This window comes from Sphaerodactylus townsendi, linkage group LG15 (assembly GCF_021028975.2).
Source record: "Sphaerodactylus townsendi isolate TG3544 linkage group LG15, MPM_Stown_v2.3, whole genome shotgun sequence".
Classification (NCBI taxonomy): domain Eukaryota; kingdom Metazoa; phylum Chordata; class Lepidosauria; order Squamata; family Sphaerodactylidae; genus Sphaerodactylus; species Sphaerodactylus townsendi.
Window position 1 is genome coordinate 3,909,970 of NC_059439.1, and position 25,543 is coordinate 3,935,512.

Genomic DNA, 25,543 nt, shown 5'->3' on the forward strand with positions numbered 1-25,543 from the left:
CTGATTAATTGTTTATAGCATGGATGTAATTTTCTCCTACTTAGAGAAGTCAAATTGTAGGCGCAGAAGAAACATAAGTAGAAAGTCAGAGCAAGTGGTAGAAAGTCAGAGAAAGAGAAAGAGAAAGACGGTTTTAGATTTAACTAGAAAGATTATGTCTTTTTTCCTTCCATTATTTTTTTTATAATGGAAAGATGGCAACCGTAAAGCTGCTGACCAAAGAAATTATGCAGGCCTTAAACCTATGCTTTTCTTTTTCTAGCTTAGCCTAATAACTCCAAAAATGTCCCATTGTTCACAATTATACAAAATGTGCAAGCTAAACTGTTTTTAAGATCCTGTTGTACCCAAGAGATACTTCAAAAGTTGCTCTTTTCCTGAGAACAATAAGAAGGCCTATGAGAAAGCTCAGGCTCTTTGTCTAAGAATAGAGCAACTTGAAACATACATGATAAGAGAAACAAGGGTTTTTGATTCACATAACGTCAAAGAGTGAAATACTGACATCTTCCAATGAGGATCTTGGACAACCCCAAAGGGCTGTGGGAACAGGGAAAATCTCCACCTTTTTGTGATTGATTGATGATGTGGGCATTTTGGGGTGTATTCTTTGCTGCCATTTTGATATAGCTTGTCATTAATACTGTAAAAGTGAGAACGCATCGCCATTTTAGGTGTGGCTCCCCTGATATTGTCTTGCCCGCAGTTGGCCGAATAAAGATCTCTCTGATTTTATTCTGTATCGGCTTTTATTCTGTATCCTAGTGCAGCACATTGGAAACAAGTGTGAGTGCATAAGCATGGATTCTATGAAATATCCTGGCTTCCCCATTTTCTGTGTAGAGAGTAAATGGCTTCTTCAGCCTTAAGCAGTGATCATTCTTTCTTAAAGTCCTTTCCTTGCTTCTCATTTACAACAATGTGCAGCCTAATGAACACAGAATCAATGAGAATCTGCAGCAAAACCTAGGTGCCAACGTTTTCACGAAACACAGTCCTAAGACCTAAACAGTCTGGGCTCATGGTCCAGGGTAAAATAAGCCATCTACTCTCTACATTGGACAAAAGATTCAATTCATACATTAAATAATAAATATTTTAAGACAAGAAACTAATTCAAAATTGCTGAATTAAAATTCATCAAGCAGTTTAACACCATCCCCTCCCCCATCTTAATGAAGACCTCAGGTTTTTTGCTTCCTACAAGTGCCATCTTGCGTATCCCACCCCTAAAAATGTTAATTAATTCTGCTGCATCTCTTCTAATTAGATTTGCTTTTCATACTTCACTATACTTTTCTCAGTTAGAGTTTATGTTAATCTTATTTGGCTATTTATCAACAGTATTTAGTCCTTATCCACTCTGAGTGGATTAATTATTCTTTTGATTCAATCTTGTTTTAAAGCGGTTTCTCCTTGTAAGATTCTTCCCACCTTTCTGTTCTTGCAGCCTTTAGTATAAATGCATCAGCTTTAGGGATGTACACTGTACATGTATGTACATCTGATGAAGTGAACTTTGACTTACCGATGTTTTTGTTGGGGTACATTTTGATAGTCTCTGAACTGTTATTTTATTTTGCAGCTCCAAATTAACATGGCTATGCATCTGGAATTGTTACCTAATAGTGTATTTATACGTCTAATTCAGAGAGTGGCAGTCTTGTATAAACAAAAAGCCAAATTATGTCAAAGAAATCAACCAAGAGTCCATTTGTATAACTAAAATTACAGTTTAACTTTACTGTTGGTTAATAATATAGAAAATTGCTGCATCTGAAACATTAGTTATTATGAGTAATTTATTAGGGAGAGGAGACAAGAGGTCTTAGTAATAAAAATACAGAAGGACCCTGCATGATTGTTTTAGTATGTTGGCATAAATCTGCTTATGATTCACACTCACTGAATACTATCAGCTGTTCACTTCTATACATTACCTTTCTATAAAGCACCTCTAAGAAGCCCTTTAGTCTGTAAAAAATCTTTGCCTGTTTTTCACTTCACACATTGGTTATTCTTGCATCTTGCTCACACCTATGATATATCTGAATTTAAAGACCAGACTAAACAAATGTACTGTATATACTCGTGTATAAGTCGATGCACATATAAGTTGAGACACCTAATTGTACCACAAAAACTGGGAAAACTTATTGACTTGTGTATAAGTCGAGGGTGGGAAATGCAGCAGCTACTGGTAAATTTCAAAAATAAAAATAGATGCTCGCCCTCCTGCACCACGCGCGTCTCCGGCCGGCCAGCAACTCACTCCTGGGCACCACCAGCCAGCCTCCTTCCCCAGGCAGCACCAGCCCGACCGTGTGCGCGTGTGCGCAGCCCCCGCCTGGTTTGTCCCACCACCAGCCAGCCTCCTTCCCCAAGCAGCACCAGCCCGACCATGCGCGCGCGCAGCCCCCACCTGGTTTGTCCCAGCCTGGTTTGTCCCAGAAACCGCATCACCCCATATGTTCCCACACGGCCTCTTCGTTCAGCAGAGGCCAATCTACTAGTGGTCCCCGGCCCCTCGATGATGCGGCTGGCCTCCACACGGGCCAGGGCCTTTACAGCTCTGGTCCCGGCCTGGTGGAACGCTCTTCCACCAGCTGTCTGGGCCCTGCGGGACCTTGGTGAGTTCCGCAGGGCCTGCAAGACGGAGCTGTTCCGCCGGGCCTTTGGAGGGACCAGCCGCTGATAGTGCCCCCCCCTACTTTGGCCCTTACATCTGGGCCTATAACATCTGCGAGACCTGCCGTTCCTCCCTTGGGAGAAGAACTTGATATTAGGTTATCGGGCGCCACCTACATGTATATTTATGCTTGTATTAAATGCTAATGTTTAGTTTTAGTCTCGCTGCTTTTATAAGTTTTAGTCAATTATACTGGTTTTATGATTGTATTTATTATATGCTGTACACCGCCCAGAGCCCTTCGGGGACAGGGCGGTATAAAAGCCTAAAGTATAAAATAAATAAAATAAAATAAAAGTATTCTGCACAGCATAAGAACAATCAAATAGAATAATAACATTAAAATCTAATGCTGATAGGGCTCATAGAAATTATAGATTGTTCTTCAATATTCTAAAATTATTGTATGAAAAATGATCCAGCTATTAAAGTCTTTTAAAATAATGTTGAAAAATAATGAATTTTAGCATCTTTTGGCATAGATCTCTTTATTCTTCTACCCTTTCTGCTGGTCTGTTTTCTGTTAAGTGCTTTGTGAAGAAGGGAAGCAGTTATAGTTCTGTGGAAGTGTTTTCCCTAACTTATACCAGTATAAGATACACAGGCATGGATGGTTAACACTTGAAACTTTTATCTGTACCAATTTCTAGCATAGACACCAGTGAAATCAAGAGTATGAGGTCATGCAGTGTATTTTTAATATGATGAAACTGTGTGTCAAAAGGTTGAAGATACATCATTTATCAACTTCATTTCATGCAAAGTAATCTTGAAACCCTTTGGAAAATGACAGTACTTTTGTTCCATTAATTTGTGTCCTTACCACAGAACCATAGTGCCTTGGAAAGTGTTCCAGCCGTGTTTGCATGAGGTGCATCAGATTAGTTCTGATTTGGAGGCAATGGCTTTGAAATCTACTGTTGATTTAACTTGCAATGACTGCATTTCAATTTTTGAATTTGACATCTTTACAAGATTATTTCAGGTAAAGTATTCAGACTAATTTTTCATTGAATGCTGTTATTTCTGTGGTTTTACTGCCATGATATTTTTCTTAAAATTCACTGAAGAGTTCTGCAGTGGATAAAGTAATTTTTAAGCATGTTGACCATTCTGAGTATTAACTAGAATGCCTTGAGTAATGATTTGAGTTTAATAATTTTGACTGTGTCCAAGTTTTGTTTAAAGCTTTTTTGGTACATATTTTCAGTTTGTCGTTATAAATAAAGTTGCCAAGTTTTGTTGGGTAGTGAAAAATCTTAGATTCATTTTAAACTGCCATGTTAAAAGCGAAAACCAAGGCTTGGTATGTAGAATATCATTAATATGAGTGAAGACCATTGGCTTAACCTGTCCCTGAGAAAGTTGCTTCCTAGGCCCCTTCCGCACATACATAATAATGCACTTTCAATCCACTTTGTAGCTATGTGGAATAGCGAAATCAAATTGCAAACCATTGTGAAAGTGGATTGAAAGTTCATTGTTCTGCATGTGCAGAAGGGACCCTTGTGAATCACTGCACTGATCAGTAGACTGTACTGAAAAGGGAGAAGAGGACAAAATTTCCCTTTCTTGCCTTTTCTGTTAATAGAGCCATACTACTTGAAGAGTGAGTGATATCTTCCCATTACCTCTCCTTACAGGAGTCTCCTGACCTGTATAGCTGTTGCTCTGTGCAAATCCTGTGACCCTGACAATTGGTTTTTCTGGGGTTGTTACCAATAAGTATTAGCAGAAGGGAAAGGCAGAGGCAAGAAGGCTCACTTCTGTTGGATTTCAGGTGCATTTCCATCTGGGGCATATCCCACTGAAATTGAGAGTTATGTGTTGTTCTTGGACACTTTACCTACAATCATACTATTTGCAACATTTTACATTCCTGATTGGTGTAATACATTTACACTTGAGACTGGTAAACATATGCAACAGCACTTTTTAAAACACACTTTCCTGTGGGTAAGCCCTGTGGAGTAAAGTAGGGGTTATTTCTGAGTAGGCTTGTTTAATATTATTCTTGTCTATTGCTGTTGCTGTTTTTCAGTCTGGCTGCCTTACAAGGTTGTGAGGATAAAATGTGGAGGAGAGGAGAAAAATGTGTACTTTGGTTCAGTGAATGAGGGTGGAACAAAAGTGTATTTTTAAAAATTATTTTTTGTACCTTGAATTTAGCCTTGGGGCTCAATATTAAGGAACTGGAACTTCTTAGCTGTGAAACATCCTGGATATATGGCATTTCTGACTTATGTTGAAGTTAATGCAAGATTACAGAAATTCAGCACCAAACCAGGAAGGTATTTCATTTCAGCTGTTCTTTATTCAAATAGCCCATCTGTTGTGTGTGCTGTTAAACTTCATGCTTGCCTTCATGATTCTGTATACATTGGGTATGAAAACTAAAGTATAATAAATCATGTGGGGTTTTTTTTTGTTTTATAGGTCTTTGTTTAGTGTTACTTCAATGCAGTAAAATTTGTTCTGTGTTGAAGGCTATGTAGGGTGCCAAATGGTGAGTGATAACTAGGCACATTTTATGAATTACATTTTACTTTGGTACATTTTTATGAGAGTCCCAACCACACTGAAGGGACTGTGTCCATGATATTACTATTCTTGGTGAATCTGTGACACGCTTGTAATGATATGATAAGATTTAATAAATATGGATCTGTCACTAGCAAATTTTCAGCTTTCATGAAAAATGTTTTAAAAATTTCATTACTTTTAATAGGACCTGTGAATGACACATGTTCAGTAGGTCATACACATCATGTGTTATAACTGTAAAAGCTGCTCCTTCTCAGTAGGACCACTAAGAGGCTATTGAAGGCTACAACCTTCACTGCCGATTCTGCTCTTGATTCCATAATCTCTTCATTCAAAAGTCTAGCCTTAGCAGCTGTAGCTAGAAGAACCCTGTGGTTCAGAGCATGGCCAGTTGAGTATCACTCTAAAGCAATGATTGCTTCTTATCCCTTCCAGGGTGACAGATTATTTAGGAAGTTCCTAGATAAAATGTTAGTCAAAACTAGGGATGAAAGGAAAGCCCTCCCGAGATCACTAAGGTTTCACAACAGGGGAGCCTTTGGCGCCTCTTCCTTTCACACTCAACACATGATGCATAGGTACAAGCAGGACTCCAGAGGTCCATCCTGGAACTCAAGAAGTGGACCTCACAGAAGAGGAGGATTCATTAACAAATCTTCAAGAACAACATAGACAGCAAGCAATCCAAGCAATGACTCCTCATCAGCACTGCTGATGTGGGGGGTTGGCTCACCCTCTTAAAACAAGAGCGGATCACACCCAAACCAACAAATGGACATTAGAGGTAATAACAAACATCTATGCCATAGAATTTTCCCAACCCCCTTTGGACCACTTGATAATTTCTTCAGCTGCCAGGTCCTTGACCAAGCGTCTCAGAACCATCAATGCCATCTGGTATCTTTTTCAGATCCAAACCATAGAACCTGTTCCTCCTTTGCAGAAAGAACAAGGTATTTAGTCTGTTTTCTTTACTGTTTCAAAAAAGAACAGATATTGGTGGGCCATCCTGGACAACAGGTATGTGAACAAATTTATCATTGTCAAACTTGAACACTACAGAATGGAAACGCTTCAAGCTACAGCTGAAACTTTACAACATCTAGGGTATGTGACATCAGTCCATCTGACAGAAGTGTACCTGCACCTACCAATCCTCCCAATCCATCAGAGATTTCTTCACTTCTGTGTAGAAGACTGCCACTTTAAGTTCTGAGCTCTTCCATTTGGGTTGTCCGTGGTTCCACAGGTTTTCATGAAGATCCTCATTCACTCCACAGTGAAATTAAGGGAGCAAGGCATCAAACTCCACTCGTACCTTGATAACATTCTGATCGGATCAGACTCACATCACAAGTCGGGGGAGAACACCCACAAGACCATCCAGTGCCTACAATGATTCGGCTTCATGGTCAACCTGGAGAAAAGTAACTGATACCTACTCAGAAATTAGAACATTTGGGAGTATTTATAGACAGCATGACAAACCGATTTGATCTGCTGGACAAGAAGGTCCTCCAGATCAAAGAACTAGCTGTCACAGTAATCAAAAAAAGATACACCAACCTCATGACACTGTTTACTTTCCAGGGTCTGACAATATCAAACACCGACTCAATTCAGTGGGGAAGAATTACTCCAAATCCCTTCAGCAGCACCTTCAGCCATTCAACTTCAAATCATGCAAAAAGAGGACATCCCCATCATTGTGCCTCTTAGAGTGAAGATCAGCCTTAAATGGTGCACTAGACACCACAGCCTCAAACAAAGGAGGTTTCTTGATTCAGCAACACAAACAAAGGTTCACAGATGCCAGCCTTCTCGGCTGGAGTGCCACCCTGGATGGGATTCCTATCAAAAGCAAGTGGTCCAAGGAGATGTGCTTTCCAATCAATCTCCTGGAACTTCAAGCCATTAATTTAACATTACTTCACTTCCAAGATCAGCTGCCCAACTCACTTGCTAGTGAGGACAGACAGCATAGCAACCAAAATCCCACATCAATAATCCGGGCCGGGGGTGGTGGTGGTCATCCATGGAGAATCTGATGCTGACCAGAATAACATCTATTCGTCAAAGCCAAACATACAAGGATCCTGCAATATCCAGGCAGATTGACTGAGCAGGACAACAATTCAGGAAAGGGAGTAGACTCTCAGCAAGTCACTATTTCACCACATCACCAAACAACTTGGTTATCCCATAGTGGATCTCTTCACCACAGTGGAAAACTGTCACCTCACTTTTTATCCAGGTGTCACCATCCAGAAGCAGAAGGGATAGATACCCTGACTTCCTTTTGGTCAAGATAACTCCTGTATGCATGTCCTTCTTTTCCTTCAAATGGTAATCAGGAAGATTAGAGAGCAAATAGGAAGATTAGAGAGCTAACAACACAAGTGATATTAGTGGTATCTTTCTAGTCATTATGTCTTTAGTTCATAGATCTCGTTCAACACTCTATGGAAACACCTCTGAGCCTACCCATATCCTGGAAAATGCTGTCTCAGGGCCTGATTTGCCATCCTCATCCAGAATGGCTGAACTTGATTTGCCATCCTCATCCAGAATGGCCCCCTCCCTCCCTCCCTCCCTCCCTTCTTGTTCTTCTTCATGAAGACCTATAAACCCCCACTCTGGGGCTTCTGTGGGAATGATAGCAGGCGCCATCTGGAACTAAAGTATTAATGCTGCATTTTAATAGAGTAAGGTTTATTTTTATCAGAGCCATCCTAACTATATTTATATTGTATTTTAATTGATTGTGCTCTTTATATTGTTCACCGCCCTGAGCCCTCCGGGGGAGGGCGGTCTATAAACCTAATAAATAAATAAATAAACTTAACCTCCTGGAAATTTAGTGCAATAAGTGCACCTATAAGGATACAGCGCTGAAGCATCCAACACAGTACTGGCCTCAAGGAAACCATCCACCTCCAGAATTTACAATACTGCGTGGAATGCATTCTACTTGGTTGCACAACCAGGCATCCAACCTGTCCTGGAGTTTCTCCAAAAAGGAGTTCACTGAGACTTAAGAGCTACCATCCTCAGAAGACAGCATTTGCTGTCTTCCTCCATTTGCATTTGCTGTTCTTCCTCCATTTGAAGGCTGCCCAGTTTCTTTACATCCACATATAACTCGTTTCCTGAGAGGGACCACCTCCAAGGATCCTCCATAGGCACACAGATTCCTCACATGGAGGTTAAACATTCTATTGAATTCTCTTACCAAATCACTGTTCACGCCCATATCTGGCATACCATTAAAATGACTCAGGAGGAAGATGCCTTTCCTCATTGCCATCACTTCAGAGAGAAGATACTCTGAACTGGGAGCACTCTCTATTCATTAGGATCTTTGTGTCTTCCATGAGGACAAGGCCACCCTGAGGCCAATCTCATCTTTTGCCGAAAGGTTAATTCCTTCTTCCATAGAAATCAAGAGATCAAACTCCCTACCATCTGTCCCAGACCAGCCCATCTGAAGAAAAGGACATGGCACAAGTTAGATGTTAGAGGGACATGGAAATGATTTATGATCAGAACAGAGAGCTAAGGAAAATCAGACTCTACATTTCCATCACACTGCTGAATCTAGGTAAAAAGATGTCTAGGATGACCATCAGAAAAGCCTTCAAGGAATGCATGACTGAGGCTTACAAAGCCCAAGGAATGGAACCACTACAAGGCATCACAGCACATGTTCTCAGGAGGGCCGCCACCAATGCAACCTTTGACAGACAAACATTAGTAGAAGAAATATGCAGGGCGACCAACTGGTCCTCAGTCTCTGTCATTGTCAGAAGAGTCTTAAAATTGATTACTGAGACATAAGATGATGACCCATCCAAATACTAGGACATTTCTCCGGGAGGTCCTGACTTGATGTCCTCTGCCTCAGAAGGAGAATGGGCCATTGTCGTCTTCTGAGAAAAGGAGGACATCTTGGTTCTTCCGCTGTCATCGTCTACTCTTCTATATCCTTCTACCAATACTACTTCTGTTATTTTCTTCCTTTTATTCCAAGTTGTAAAGTTTAAAAAGTTGGGGGAAAACTGGTTCTTGCCTCCTTGATTGGACAATGGGAATCACCCCAACAAGACATCCTCCTTTCCTCAGAGGAGAAGGACCCTTCATTGTAAATGACCAATGGCCTGTTTCTGTAGTCCCCTCCTGCAAGCCAGCCCATCTACTGAAGTGCTGCCTGAGGTATTTATTCAGAGGGATCATAGAAATAGTACTGGGTGTGACACAAAGACTTGGTTTGTGGGAGCTCAAAGAAAGTTTCTTATCCACTGATGCCCTTGTGGTGGCAGAAAACAAGATCCCTTTGGAGAGGAGACGTCTGAGGGGGGATATGATTGAAGTCTATAAAATTATGCATGGGGTAGAAAATGTTGACAGAGAGAAATTTTTCTCTCTTTCTCACAATACTAGAACCAGGGGGCATTCATTGAAAATGCTGGGGGGAAGAATTAGGACTAATAAAAGGAAATACTTCTTCACGCAACGTGTGATTGGAATATGCTGCCACAGGAGGTGGTGATTGCCACTAACCTGGATAGCTTTAAAAAGGGCTTGGACAGATTTATGGAGGAGAAGTCAATTTATGGCTACCAATCTTGATCCTCTTTGATCTGAGATTGCAAATGCCTTAACAGACCAGGTGCTCGGGAGCAACAGCCGCAGAAGGCCATTGCTTTCACATCCTGCATGTGAGATCCCAAAGGCCACTGCGAGTAGCAGAGAGTGGGCCACTGCGAGTAGCAGAGAGCTGGACTAGATAGACTCTGGTCTGATCCAGCTGGCTTGTTCTTATGTTCTTATGTTCTTATCCAAGCTGTTGTTACACCTCTGCATATAGTCCTCTAGTATGTTTTTTCCCCTGCCGTAACCAAGTGCCTTTTAATTTCATTTCTGTCAAACAGCTACATTTTCAGATTAAGTTGCACTCAACTGGGACAATGGGTCATTGGATATGTCACTGGTGATGGAAATATTTTACAGACCATACTTGACAACAAGCCTTTATTTAAAGCTTTGATTGATGGCAGCCGGAAAGGACTGTAAGTATAAATATTTCCTTGATTTTCACTTCAGCACTGGCTGTCTCTAACAGCAGTGTTTCATCCTTTATCTGTATCCTGACAATATGCCTGTCTAAGGCCCCTTCTGCATCTGCAGAATAATGTACTTTCAATTCACTTTCAATGCACTTTGCAGTTGGATTTTACTGTGTGAAATAGCAAAATCCATATGCAAACAATTGTGAAAGTGGATTGAAAGTGCATTATTCTGCATGTGCGGATGGGCCCTAAGAGTATAGTTGCAATGAATGCCTGTTTCACTTGTCATCAATGGTTCTTTGAATAATTATAATTTGGTTTTTATATAGAAGGTGAAAACCATGGGTCTGCTTACTTCCAGTGTTTGTAGGCATATGAGAATCAGTGCAGCTTTCCAAATTGGCAACTAACAAATATCCCACATGAAATAGATTAATCAAGGAAGCCACAGCTTTCATTTTGTAAGCCATGAGCAAGGCTGTTAACAATAGGATATATTGGGAGTTGTGGAGGAATTGCCATTATTAGCTCCGTCAAAGCTGTGAGCATTGTGAGTTCTGGTGCAGCAGAACTCTAAATAATTGCCTGTCTTAGTTTTTTTCTTCTCTTGCTTCCCACTTGGCACTAAACAACAGTTAATTGAAGGGGTGCTGTGTGGTTTCCGGGCTGTATGGTCGTGTTCTAGCAGCATTCTCTCCTGATGTTTCGCCTGCATCTGTGGCTGGCATCTTCAGAGGATCTGATGGTAGGAATGGAAAGCAAGTGGAGTATATGTACTGTGAGGTGAAAAGGTGAGGCCATCTGAATAGAGTAGCCTGGCATGTGAGTCACAGAGAAGTCTGTAGCATGAGAGTAACAATGAAGCTAGCAGGGTCAATATCTGAATAGAAGTATCCTGGTTTTTGTTCCCTTTGAGTGCTATAGTCTATAGTTGTCCTGTGTTTCTGTGGAGCTGATCAGTCACTGTCTTGATTCTAGAGTTTTTCAACACTGGCAGCCAAATTCTGTTCATTTTCATGGTTTCTTCCTTCCTGTTGAAATTGTCCATGTGCTTGTGAATTTCAATGGCTTCTCTGTGTAGTCTGACGTAGTGGTTGTCAGAGTGGTCCAGAATGTCTGTGTTTTCAAATAATATTCTGTGTCCAGGCTGGTTTATCAAGTGTTCTGCTATTGCTGACTTTTCTGGCTGAAATTGTCTGCAGTGCCTTTTGTGTTCTTTAATTCGTGTCTGAGCGCTGCGTTTGGTGGTTCCTATGTAGACTTGTCCACAGCTACATGGTATGCGGTAGACTCCTGCAGTAGCTAGAGGACCCCTCTTATCCTTTGCTGAACGTAGCATTTGTTGAATTTTCACATTGAGGGTCACAGACCAGCTGCATGAGGTTTCCTTAACAATGGAATGTTTAGCATCCAACAAGGATCATGAGTCATACTACCTGCTTGTGTTAATGGGTGATATAGATCGCCTGAGGGGTAATGTTTTCTATAACTGCCTATTCAGGCTGGCTTAACCTCAACCTCCTTTTCCCCCCTTGTAGCTGTTAGTTGCAACTATGCTGTTTGGCGCTTAGAGGTTTTATAAGATTTAGTGCTTGCTTATGAGTTAACATCTGTATTTCCAAGGATGTGTTTTATGACTTGGTTTTTAATTGCTGGCCCTTCGTGGACTGATTGCCTGCCGGTATTTTTGGTTTATTAAAGGACTTTGTAGTCAATAAAACCTTCAAAAGATATTTTAAAAGATTTTCTGTCTCCGAGTTGTGAGTATTCTCAAGGTCCTGACCCATGCAGAGAGAAGTTATCTCTTCCTCTACAGGAGTCATTAATTCATAGGATCGCCAAAAGTCAGAAGCGATTTGACTTCACGTAACACACAAATATCCCACACAAGTGAATTATCAGTAGAAATTCAAGATAATCTCTGATCCCAGCTCATTGAAGGTCTTCAGAAAGCTTGTTTCACTTGAGCTGAATTCCAAATTCACAGAATCTCCAACACGATGGATATCATTCAGAGTGTCCTGGGGTTCTGGATATCCTTTGTTTTCTCCTGCCCCAACTTATCTGGCTCATTGATGAGCAACAGGGAGGTGAGATGAGATGGTATTAGTGGAGATAACCATTTGCCCCTCTTTTTTTCCTTCTTTTGTTCTCTTCTGCCTGTCATGCATTCTGAGAACTGTTGTGGTAAGGAGAGAAAGCAAAGAAAACAATGGAGATGTTGACTATGTATTTCCTGGTTTCGTTTTGCCTCATTCCAGCTCATTGATGGGCCATAAAAGTTAGATGGTGTGGAAGCAGGACAGGAATGCTTTGGTTTGGATTTGTCATCTGAACCTGAGAAGAATCTGACAGCTGTAAGGACTTCCTCACTTTGAAAGGGTGGTGGTGGTGGTTCTCAACTTCTTGAGCTTGTTCTCCAAACCAAAATAGGATGAACTTCTTTAGTGTCTGTAATTATGCATAACAGTGGAGAAATTTAAAAGGAAAAGCTTTTATGCCAGTTTTATAATTCCAGGAGCCTCTTCATGGCCTCAAATTGACCCGAGTAAAGCCCTTAAGATTTTTATTTTATTTTGCAAGTTAGTTTCTATCTGTCTCAAAATACTACCTGCTAAACACACAAAAATAGGCAGGTTCAGAGCTGTGACCCAAAACAGAATGATTTTAGCTCCAGATCAACAAAGATCCTTGCTGAAATTCCAAAGAAGTCTTGCCTGGAGAAACTGGACTTTATAGAATTAAAGTGTTGCGGGAGGCTACCAGCAGTGCCTTCGTCCAGCTGACAGGGGTCATGCAACCTGTGGCTCTCCAGATGTTCATGGCCAATTGGCCATGCTGGCAGGGGCTGATGGGAATTGTAGTCCATGAACATCTGGAGAGCCTCAGGTTGCAGACCTCTGGTCCAGCAGAAGAAAGCTTCCACCAACACATCTCTGTCAAAGAAGCCCACAGTTCTTAGAGGAGCAAATTGGTAGGATAAAATCCAGCTCTCCAGAAACATAATTCCTCCAAGTCTAAAAGAGTAATCAATTTGTTAACATCATTTCCATATGTCAAATAAAATACATGACCTTTATTGTCATATAATGTAAGTTTTCATATGCATCACCTATCCATCCCACCTAAAAGAGCTATGTATTTGTAACTAAGAAGATAATGTTACTCCCCATACCCTGAATACTCTCTAGACAGAGCACTTTTTAAACAAGCCCAACCAAAATGGCTGGGATTCACACCAATAGGCCTGTTTTAGGGGGCTTGTACAGGAGATGTTGCTTTGGGGAATGCTGCCCCCATATACCTGTAGACAGTTACAAAATTTTGAATCTAGCTATTGTAGGAACATTAGTCACATGGGTGGAAAAAGTGAAAAAAAAGTTTCTGTAGAAAATAGTTCTTCCCTTTTGAACAGTTGCAAAGAGAGGAAAACCCTGGGAGCAAGGTTTAGGTGATGCAGGAAAATATGTTTCTTCCCCAAAGTGCCTATAAACTTTTCATGCACAAAAATATTTGTGTACAAATACACAGACACACACCACATATGGCAGTAAATAACCAAAAAGTACAGTGCAGTCTTTGATGGTTGTTAGGATTCACATCTGGTTGTAATTTGCTCCTAGATGGAAAGCCACATCCAGATTTCAGTGGAAGCAGCCCAGCTTCTCTTGGAGCCACTCTTCAGTGAGGTCTTCCATGGTTTTTTAAAATTTCAGATACCTTTGTCAGTTCAGCCATCTGGACTAATGTATTCTTGCTCGGAACATTCATCATCTGTTGTTTGATCTTGTAACTGACAGGACTGGAGACGATGAAGCAGAGGGGATAGGATACTCTCCCGGTGTCATGCTGGTACTTGTAGCTATAAACAATGAATGTTGTAGTTGCCTCTTGGGAAGCTTGTCTTTTAGTTCATCAGGAGAAATACTCTCATGTTTTCCTTTCAAGATCACCAGCTGCTTATCATTGTCAATCTTCATGATAATGGCAGCAGTGTTCATTTCTTTGTGGAAGCAGAATTTCCTCATCTTCTCCACAAGGCCTTCAGCAGTGTCACAGACCATGAGGGATCTGTTCATATTGTGGGAGAAACAACTACCTTTCCCCCATCGCACCTTCAATCACACTGCCTCCTTAAGAGCCCAAGCAGGCCCAACCCCAGTCTTCCTCTTGTTTCTGTCCCTGCTCTTCTTTGCTTCTCTGGGTCTATAATAGCAGTCTCATATTGAATGTAGAGGTAGGAGGCAGTGGGGAGCTTGGATTATCTGATTAAATCAGAGGGAGAGATCCAGGGTTGTAATGATCACTGATAATGGTGAGAATTGTACGTTTGTCTCTAGTTCAGGAACATGATTTTATGTGGCATCTTTAATTGACCGTAACAGGAAAGTGAACACATAATAGAGCTTAAACAGGTGTTACGTTAACATCCAGACCAAAATGCAGCAGAGTGTATTTTGATAGTACATATGGAAAACATCTTAAATTTTGATCTTGCAATGAAGTTGTTGATGTCAGGAAGAACTGGAATTGGAGAGAATTTATTGAAAAAAGAAGCTTCGATATTTGGAGCAGAGGAAAGCCATCGCACGTTGAATATCAGAGAATCCCTTCTTTAAAGTATGTAAATGATTGATGATAATAGTTTTGAGCAGCATTATGATACACTCATGTTGTCTAGTGATTTTGTGGGCATTTTATAAATTTTCATTTGATTGTTTCTGAAAGGTATTAGCACTGAGTTTCTGTACTGTTGCTTCTACCTCATCCACTGAAATTTATCTATTAACTTTAGCATCAAGACACACAACTAAAATTTCAAATGTTATTTATTTGCAATCTAGCTATCTGTACCCAGATGGACGAAGTTATAATCCTGATTTGACAGGACTATGTGAACCCACACCGCGTGATCACATAAAAGTTACACAGGTATGGTGTATATTACCAGTTCATTTTGACTGCAGATCATGCACTCAAATTATAAACTTTCAGTAAGGTACCGTATTTGAGAAACTATCTGCTTTTAGAGGAGAGTGTGATCATTTCTGAAGAGAGACAAATACTAAATTGATGTATTGGATGGACATGCTCTAAAAACTTTATGAATGTTAATGTATTAAATAAAGTTTTAATATACCGGTAATTTATTACTCCCTAATTTAAAATAAGCATTAATTGCTAAGTGAAATAATTTATTGACACTTAACATACCTGGCTGCCTGGATGAAAAGGGAGAAGAGTAAGTGGTGCTATATGTGGTAATATTGGTAGTAAATCTACATATGTAAGGTTTGGAGTGCTATTTCATAATGTTTGAGAAGGTATGCTCCTTTCTGGCATATGTGTTGTAAGTGCCCAGTTTTGGTGTCATTTGTATTTTGCACAGCCCTTCTGGAGCTTTTGATGACCTAACTAACATTCTGCAGTACGAGGGTTGCTTATGCATGCATGTCATCTTATTTTAAAACACAAACAGTGGTTTTATATTCCTGACAGACAGAACAAAGTAACTAAAATGTTTTATTGTGCATTTTCCTCAGGAAGCTTAGGGCAGTAAGAGGCTGATAACTTCTGACTTTCATATGTGTACCCAGTAAGCTATATTGGTTCAGCAGAGATTTGTACTTGAATCCCATGCTCACTCTAACCACCGCTCTGTCCTATCAATTTATTTGTTAACTAGCAGGGCCTGGCCACGCATTGCTGTGGCAATTGTCCTTCTCATCGCAGTCCACAACCCACACAGATGTCCAGCATAGCCTTTTGAGGTGGTCAAATGGAATCCCTCTTTCCCTTTTCAATTCACATTGTTATATGGTGTTGTTGTTTTTTTTTAGTATAAGGTAACCCTTTCCATTCCACAACGGGACTGTCCAGAGTGCGAATCCCGCTGTCCATGAGGCTGGTTGACACGCATAGTCCTGGCTTGGGTAAGGCAGAACTGGGGCAAGGAGGCTATCCCAGTCAGGCAGCAGAGGCAGGGTGGTGAGGCGCTCAGATCGAGGCCAGCTCCCTGGGTTCTTAAAGGGCCATGTGCAAAAGAAGCGGAGTCAGTAGTGTTGGTTTGCCACCACCCCGCGGATTTTCTTAGAAGAAAAAGGCAAACCCCAGCTCGCTTTTAGTAAAAGAGAGCTGTGGCGAATATGGGTGAGGAAGTGGGTAAGTGGTGGTTGGATGTGAGGGAGGGCAGAGTGAGGTGTGTGAGGATGAGCTGGATGTGGATGAGAGTATGTGTGTTGTGTGGTAGCAGTGGGTGAGGCACAGAGAGTGAAAATTACCTGCATATGTGTGTGTGGGGGGGAACCCCACCTGATGTCTCACACGGCAAAGTGTGTATGTGTTTCACTTCCACTCGTATTACCTAACAGTATTACCTATTTACTGTTTTCAATGCTCATCTCTGGCCATCTGCGCGAACCTTGTAAGGGCATAGCAACCCCTCAGGCCACAGACATGCTGCACGAACATTCTAAGGGTGACAGTTAAACAGAGGCAGCTTCATGGCCTGATGTACCAGGAAAAAGACGTTTTACCTGGCTCAGGTATGGGCTTTCGGCGATTTAAAGGTCCAATTACCTGCCGGCAACAGGGAGGGATGTCCTGTGAAAATCCGTCCAGCCGTTTTGGCGTTAGGGCATGACTAACAAAGTCACTGTTAGGTTTTTTTATATATATAGATGGGGATGCAGAGTGGCTTTCAGCATCTTACTTTGCTATTCCAGGTTATACTGAAAGATAGGTTAGGTTAAAATAGGTTAAAATAGTTCAACCAGCGGGTTTCCATTACCACACAGGGATTTGAATATGGGTCTTCCAGGTCAAATACTACATCATGATATTTCATTTAGAATACAGAAGCTATAATAAATGATGGATGTAATGATCCACAATATGTCTTTCTCATTCCCTCCAGTTTGTTTTTGATCCCTGTCTATTTTGAAATATTCTGACATGCTTACTAGTAACAATCAGTTCAGTTTTATTAATATATATTTAGTTGAAATATCTATTGTTACTGCTGTTAACAGTTTGAGGCTTCTGTGAGATTAGGTTACATAAGAAGAGAACTGTACTTTTTATTTGTTTGTTTGTTTATTGCTTTGTTTTCTATACCGCCCTATCCCCGAGGGGCTCTGGGTGGTTTACAACATAAAATCCAGTACAGTACTAATGAGGAGCAAACAATAAAAACAATTTACCTAGGCTCCAACAATTTAAATTACTAATAAACAGTAAAATCCCCTTTAAAACAGCAGTAATACAATAAAGGCGCCGAGAAGCCTATTAACAAACCCTCCCCCCAAACCAGAAAAAGGGAAGGACGGCGGGTCCCAGTAATATAAGGGCAACCCTGATGTTAAAACAGAGCAAAAAAGTGCAAAAAAATTTTTGGGGAGTGGGGGGGGGACCAGGATTTTATATTGAAGACACTACAAACTGATTTCTTGGTGGCAGTCAGACTCAGCTCTAAGAAAATTTATATCCATCAGTAGATTGCAAGAGCAATCTTTATTCCAAGTACATCTTCTTTTTCCTCCTGCTGTTTCCCAGAATGTATTTTTAAAATTAGCACCTTAATTTAAATGATGACAAAAGCAAATATTTAGAATGCTGATGTTCTCCGCGTGGGATTTGTAATGCATATAGTGTTCTTGAATACTCATACATTTACAGCTTGTGTAATATTTGATTTGTACCACATAAATGTTTTCAAAACTTCGCTTCATAGTACAGGGTACAGCTTAAAAAAACAAGTCAGTTATTCTGAACACATTCCATATTAACTAGTCATCTTGTGAAAACAGTAGCAGTAGAGAGGAGAAGTGGTTTGGAAAGTACTAGGTGAGCTCTGGTTTTCTTTTTGGATGACTTTTCTCAAAGCCAGATCTTTAACAGTGTAGGCTTGTGTGTTAGTTCTTTCTGTGGGCTTGTGTGTTTGTTCGTTCAGGGCTTAGGAAGGGTTTTGTTTGTGTGGGTTTTTTTCCTTGGATTTCTTTGTTCTGGCCGTGTGCTTGCTTCAGGCTTCTGAGAGGCAGGGCTTGCTATTTCTCACTCTCTGAAAACAGCACACGCTGTAATTCCTTCACTAACAGTGGAGAGGAGGAGTGGGACAGAAAGCACTAGGTGAGCTCTGGTTTTCTTTTCGGAGGGCTTTTCTCAAAGCCGGATCTTTAACAGTGTGTTTCTGAGGGCTTGTGTGTTGTTCTTTCAGGGCTTAGGAAGGGTTTTGTTTGTGTGGGGTTTTTTCCTTGGTTTTCTTTGTTCTGGCTGTGTGCTTGCCTCAGGCTTCTGAAAGGCAGGGCTTGCTATTGCTCACTCTCTGAAAGCATCACATGCTGTAATTCCTTCAGTACCCTAGCGATGCATGCAATTCTTTTACTCAATAAGGACAAATCATTTGAGGGGGAATAGAAGAAACTCATTCAGGACTTTTTGAAAGGAGGCCCTGAGGTCTGTTTCTGCACTACTTAACTGCTAAATATGGCTCGTGAGGGAGTTGCTGCAGTTGCTTGCAACAGCTGTGGGATGGTTTTTTTTGCCAGGGGATGTGTGTAGCTACACCTGCAGCAAGTGCAAGTTGGTTGTTCTCTTAGAAGAGAAGATCCAGATGCTTGAGGCACAAGTATCTAGCCTTCAAGACATTAGGAAAAAGGAATATTTCTTCGACAAACTGGAACAGACCGTACTGGGTGAGGAACACATCGGGAATCTCTCTGAGGAAGACAGCAGCTCTCAAACAGTGGAGGTGGGCAATTGGAGGAATGTGACACAAAGAAGTAGAGGGAATAGGGAGCATTCTGCAAGCTTAAAGCAACAAAATCGATTTGAAGTTCCTTCCCTTCTCAGTGAGGGTAAGGATCAGACACAGGAGCAACAGAGCCAGACCTAAGAGAATGTGCAAGCGATAGAAGGTTCAGCCCATAGAAAAACCTCGCAGGTGGTTTGTCTTCCGGTAGTCATGTTTGGGGACTCCCTGCTGAGGAGAACAGAAGCAGCGATTTGCAGGCCTGAGAAGATGTCACAACAGGTATGCTGTCTCCCTGGGGCAGAAATCCATGATGTCACTGCGAGGCTGACAAGACTTGTTAAGCCCACTCACCATTACCCCTTCCTTTTGATCCATCTGGGAACTAATGATACAGCAAGACATAGCTTTTGGAACATCAGAAGGGAAGGAAGCTGAAGGATCTGGATATAGAAGTTATCATTTCATCTCTACTCCTGGTTGAAGGACATGACCCGTGGAGAAAAAGAAAAATAGTGGAGGTGAATAACCTCCGCTTCGCAAGTGGTATTGTCATAAACTATTTGTGTTCTTGGAACCATGGTCTGTGGTTTTGTGAAGAGGGACTGCTGGCAAGCAATGGGTTGCACCTCATGTATGTAGGAAGAAACATCTTTGCCAGGAGGCACACAAAGCTGATCAGAAGAGCTTTAAACTGAGTTATGTGGAGGAGGGAGACAGTATTCAAACATATGGGAGTTCTCAAGTGATAGTGATGATAGTCCAAAGGTTACAGGGAGAACTGAGCAAATAGGTCAAGAATCCAACAGCAAGAGGGAAAAAACCTTAAAGAAGCAGCCAGAGGAAATGCACCATGGCCTTCTATGTCTCTACACAAACGCACAGAGCATGGGAAATAAGCAAGATGAACTCGAACTCTTAAAACAGCAAAACAAATATGATATTATAGGCATCACTGAAACCTGTCGGGATGAGTCTCATGATTGGAACATAAGAATTGAAGGGTATAACCTATTTCAGAGAAACAGATCAAATAGGAAAGGAGGAGTGGCAGCATTATAAGTAAAAGATTATTACAACTGTGAGCAGGTCCATGACTTAAATCCTGCAAGCCAGGTTGAGAGCATCTGGGTAAAAATTAAGGGGGAGAGAAACAACACTGATCTCATTGGGTCTATTATAGACCCCCATGCCAGTCTGAAGAGATGGATGGTGCATTCTTGGAACAGATGCCCAAACTTGCACAAAGAAGAGAAATAGTAATGGGAGATTTCAGTTATCCAGATTTTTGGTGGGAGGCGAACTCTTCCGTGACAATTAGGTCCAACAAATTTCTCACTTGCCTTGCAGACACTTTCAAGGTTCAGAAGATGGAAGAAGCAACAAGGGGAACGGCTATTTAAGATCTGCTCCTAACCAATAACAATGTTCCTGATTAGTGGAATGGAAGTGGTGGGATCCTTAGGTGGGAGTGATCATGTTCTCCTGAAGTTTGTTATAAAGTGGAATGGGGATATAATAACACACATTTTAGATTTTAAGAAAGCAGATTTCAGTAAGCTTAGGAATCTCCTGTGGTCAAAAATACTAAATGACAAAGGAGTGCATGATGGCTGGGAGTTTCTTAAAAGTGAGATCTTGAGGGCACAATTTCAAACAGTTCCAATGAGGAGGAAAAATGGGAGGTGTCTCAGGAAACCAGGATGGCTGTCTAAAGAACTTTCAAGTGAGCTAAGATTTAGAAAGGACATGTACAAAAAGTGGAAAAAGGGAAATCACCAAAGAGGAATTCAAACAAATAACAAGGATCTGTAGGGAGACAGTCAGAAAAGCTGAATCTCACAATGAGCTGAGGCTTGCCAGAGAGGTTAAAAACAACAACAAAAAGGCTTTTTTGGTTATGTCCGTAGCAAAAGGAAGAAAAATTATAGAGTAGTCACTGCATGGAGAAGATGGCAAAATGCTAACGGGATGGAGAAAAGACAGAACTATTCAACCCCTTCTTTGCCTCAGTCTTTTCCCAAAAAGGAAACGGTGCTCATCCAGGGGAAAATGAAACAGAAGATGCAGTTGGAGAAATTCCGCACAAAATAAATAAAGAGGTAGTGCAGGACCTGGCTACTTTAAATGAATTCAGATCTCCAGGGCCTGATGAACTACATCCCAGGATATTAAAAGAACTGGCAGAAGTAATCTAAGAACCACTTGCTATAATCTTTGAGAACTCCTGGAGAACAGAAGTCCCAGTGGACTGGACAAGGGCTAATGTTATCCCCATCTTCAAAAAGGGGGAAAGGAGGACCCTAATAATTACCTTCCAGTTAGCCTGACATCAATACCCTCAAAGATTCTGGAGCAAATCATTAGACAGACGGTCTGCCAGCACTTAAAAGGAAATATTGGAAAAGGAAAAGTCTGCATAGGTTTCTGAAAAATAAGTCATGCCAAACTAATCTTATCTCTTTTTTTTATAAAGTGACAAGCTTGGTAGATGAAGGGAATGCTGTGGACATAGCATGCCTTGATTTTAGTAAAGTTTTTGACATAATATTCTCAGAAGTAAGCTGGTGAAATGTGGACTACACAGTGCTACTATTAGATGGAGTTGTAATTGGTTGACTGACTGAACTCAAAGGGTGCTCATTAATTACTCATCTTCATCCTGGAGAGAAGAGACTAGTGGGATGCCACAGGGTTCTGTCCTGGGCCCAGTGCTATTCAATATTTTTATCAACGACTTAGGTGATGGAATAGACAGCATCCTAATCAAATTTGCAGATGACGCCAAATTAGGATGGGTAGCTAATACCCCAGAGGACAGAGTCAGAATTCAAAATGATCTGAACAGATTCTAGAGCTGGACCAAAACAAAATGAATTTCAACAGAGATAAATGTAAGATACTACACTTAGGCAGAAAAAATTAAATGCACAGATATAGGATTCACACTACATGTGAAAGAGATCTGGGAGTCTTAGTAGACCACAAACTTAACATGAGTCAGCAGTGTGACGTGACGACCAAGAAAGCCAATGCAATTTTGGGCTGTATCAATAGGAGTATACTGTCAAGATCGAGGGATGTAATTGTACCACTCTATTCTGCATTGATTAGACCTCACCTGGAATATTGTATACAGTCCTGGGCACTGCAATTCAAGAAGGATATTGACACGCTGGAACAGGTCCAGAGGAAGGCAACCAAAATGGTAAAAGGTCTGGAATCCATGCCCTACGATGAAAGACTTAGGGAGCTGAGTATATTTAGTTTGGTGAAGAGAAGGTTAAGAGGTGACACAATAGCCATGTTTAGATATTTGAAGGGATGTCACGTTGGTGAGGGAGCAAGCTGGTTTTCTGCGGCTCCAGAGACTAGGACCAGGAGTAATGGGTTCAAGGAGAAGGAAAAGAGATTCCACCTAAACATTAGGAAGAACTTCCTGACCATCAGGGCTGTTTGACTGTGGAATGCACTACCTCAGAGTGTGGTGGAGTCTCCTTCTTTGGAAGTTTTTAAAGAGAGGCTGCATGGCCATCTATCAGGAGTGCTTTGATTGTGTGTTCCTGCATTGCAGGGGGTTGAACTTCATGGCCCTTGGGATCTCTTCCAACTCTATTCTATTGCATTCTCTTGTTTCAGGAACAGTATGAATTGTTTTGTGAAGTGGGTTCTACATTCCAGCTTTGTAAAATTTTTGCAGAGAATGACAAAGATGTGAAGATTGAATCTTGTGGGCATCTGATGTGCACTTCCTGCCTTACTGCATGGCAGGTAGGATGTCTATCATACAGCTTTTCACTTCTGTCAATCACAGTTAATCAATTTAGGTTATCTTGTTTTCTATTAAAACTTTCATTTTATTGATTGTTTTTTAAAAATTCACGTGTTCCATCATAAAATCTAGGAACTTTGAATTGTGTAAGTTTTCTATTTTTCATATTGGCATATGTTTTTCATAATGGAAGATCAGAGCCCAGTTCCTTTTAATCATATTATTGATAGCTTCAAGCAGGGTTCCAGATAAGAAGCTGTTGTCTGTTACAACCTGTATAGTCTGAACACTGTTGCTCCATGGGGCAAATCAAAACATGCTTGATAGCTGAGAAAGTGTGATTTGCATGAAAAAAGCTTGATTTCTGGGCTGTGGCCACCACTCTTTTGGCTTCCTGGTTGGTGGCTGTGTAATGCTGCCAATTGTCACCAGTCTTGTTGACAATCCAGGCCTTGAAGGCCACCTTCTTTTCCCTCACTTTCTGGTGCACCTCCTCAATCCAGAGCCACGCTTGCTTATCGAGGCGCTGGCAGCCCAGTTTCCTCGTGCCAAGGGTTAGCTTCGTGGCAGTGGTTACGGAGTTGTGAAGTGTATTCCACGTGGCATCGATTGAGGTTGCATCTACTTCGGGGATGATAATGCTGTTGACTATAGCCATTGCATGGTGGTGTAGTTTCCACCGCTTGATGGCCGCTGGTCCTCTTACATGGCCATCGTAAGATTGCAATCCATAGTAGTCCATGAATACTAGCTGATGTTGTGGGGCCAAGCAGTCAGTTGGAATAACGTTTGTGTCGATAGCATTAGCAGTGAAGTCGCATTGTTGTGTCAACATAAAGTCGATCTGGCTGTGATAGTTACTGCTGGTGTAGGTTACCAAATGGCTTGTGCGCTTCTTTAAAAATGCAAATTACGAGGTCGTTGTCTTCTGCAAATTCAAGGATTCGGTGGCCATCATTGATACGTGTACCATATCCAAGGCCATCATGGCAGTTGTACCCATCTTTGGCCCGACCGACATGGCCGTTCAGGTCTCCACAGATTATGAGCAAATCTTCTGCAGGGCACAAGGCAAAGAGATCATGTAGCTCCTGCCAGAACTGCTCTTTTTCCTCCGTTGTGCATCCTGTCTGTGGGGCATAGGCAGAGAAGACTCGCAATCAGCAGGTGCCGATATCAATGGCAGCAGACATGAGGCGGTCAGAGTAGCGATTCACTACAGCCACACAATCATGCAAGTCGGGGCTGACAACTAAAGCAACGCTTCTCTGATTCATTGTGCCATCGTAGATCAGTTTGAACCCATCATCAATGTTGTGTGACTTCTGCCCCTTCCATCTTGTTTCTTGCAGGCTGGTTTCAGTTTCAATTTCGGGTGGGCTAATTCCGCTCTTTGGCCAATTCCGCTCTTGAATTGGTAGCTCTTACGTATCTCTCATGTTGGTTGGGCAAGGCCAACGTACAGCTCCTTTTGAGATTGGTGTTTTTTGATCCTTGGGTTGCGGCAAAGGTTAACTGAGCGGCTTGTCGCCACAGCCTGATGTCGGGTCCGTGTTCAACACCACCTTGTAGGTGGGCAGTTTCCACCGTGTTCAACCATGTTCAACACCACCTTGTAGGTGGGCAGTTTCCAGCAACACCACTTGGAGGAATGGACATCGCTGCCTGGAGATAAGTTTCCTTAATACTTCCAATCCCTTTAGACCTGTTTAGTTGGGGTGGGGGAAATCATATGGCTATTGTGTACTTACTTGTGACATATATTATTAAGGATGTATTGCTTTGTTTTACCCTTCTAGTGTTCTCTGTGCATGGTGAGGAAACAAAACAAGCCTCTTCCTGCACTACCACCACCTGTGCGCAATCATCCTCCACGAGAAAGGCCCCCTCCCATTCCACCATATAACAGTTTCATGCATCACCCTGAAAGTGTGCCTTGCAGAGACCAGCCTATGCCACTTGAAACCTGGTGCCCCAGAGAGGTGTGGGGAACAAATCAAGTGGTTGGATGTCGAATAGTAAGGGGTGAAACTTCACCAAAACCTGGACTCACAGCAAGCTCAAATATGAATGGAAGGCACTGCCAAATGAGTTTTGACCCAAGATTTCTGAGAAAACACAGATGCCATGATATGCCTTTAGAAGGTGACAAGGTACAAAAGTTTAATTATGCATCCAAATTGAACACAATTTTTCACTAGCTGGAGTGCCATTATTTTTTTCTTTTTACCATTAATAATGACAATGTTTTGTATATAGAATTGGCTTCTGGTTACTGTAATGTTGCTCTGAATTCTGTAATCCTATCTTCATCCCAGTTGGTTTACAGGAGCATTTCTACAGAAAATGGCACCTGGGGCAAGGTGTCAAACAGTGTCCCTCCCCAGCCCCTTGTGAAAACCTGGTTGATGCGTCCCAAGATTGCATTAGCCTTTTTTGTTGCTGCATCAGACTTACTGCTCATATTTAACATGCTGTCCACCCATACCCTAAGATCTTATTCTCAAACAGTACTCACATACTATGCAATAATGTATTCTCCATCCAGAGAGAAAGAGGGGGGGGGGATGAAGGGGGGGAGGGAAAGAAAGGGGAGAAGGGAGAGAGTTTCAGTGTCTAGGGAGAAGATTGCCCACTTTCTTCCCTTCTACTCCAAAAAAAAAGGGGGGGGGGAGCTTCTGGATTCTGTAAAATTAAGATAAACTTACTTTCATGCATGC

General features: G+C 41.5%; 1 protein-coding gene and 1 pseudogene across 1 annotated transcript in view; one reads left to right on the forward strand and one right to left on the reverse strand.

The window, feature by feature from the left end:
• Nucleotides 1–25,543, forward strand: part of LOC125444894 (E3 ubiquitin-protein ligase CBL-B-like) — a 53,156-nt gene that overhangs the window by 14,517 nt on the left and 13,096 nt on the right. The window contains 7 exon segments of the mRNA XM_048517648.1: nucleotides 3,483–3,492; nucleotides 3,495–3,674; nucleotides 4,859–4,980; nucleotides 10,165–10,302; nucleotides 15,147–15,234; nucleotides 22,691–22,822; nucleotides 24,623–24,805. Of these exon segments, the coding sequence (XP_048373605.1) occupies nucleotides 3,483–3,492; nucleotides 3,495–3,674; nucleotides 4,859–4,980; nucleotides 10,165–10,302; nucleotides 15,147–15,234; nucleotides 22,691–22,822; nucleotides 24,623–24,805 (853 nt within the window).
• LOC125444645 lies at nucleotides 13,947–14,422 on the reverse strand (annotated as a pseudogene).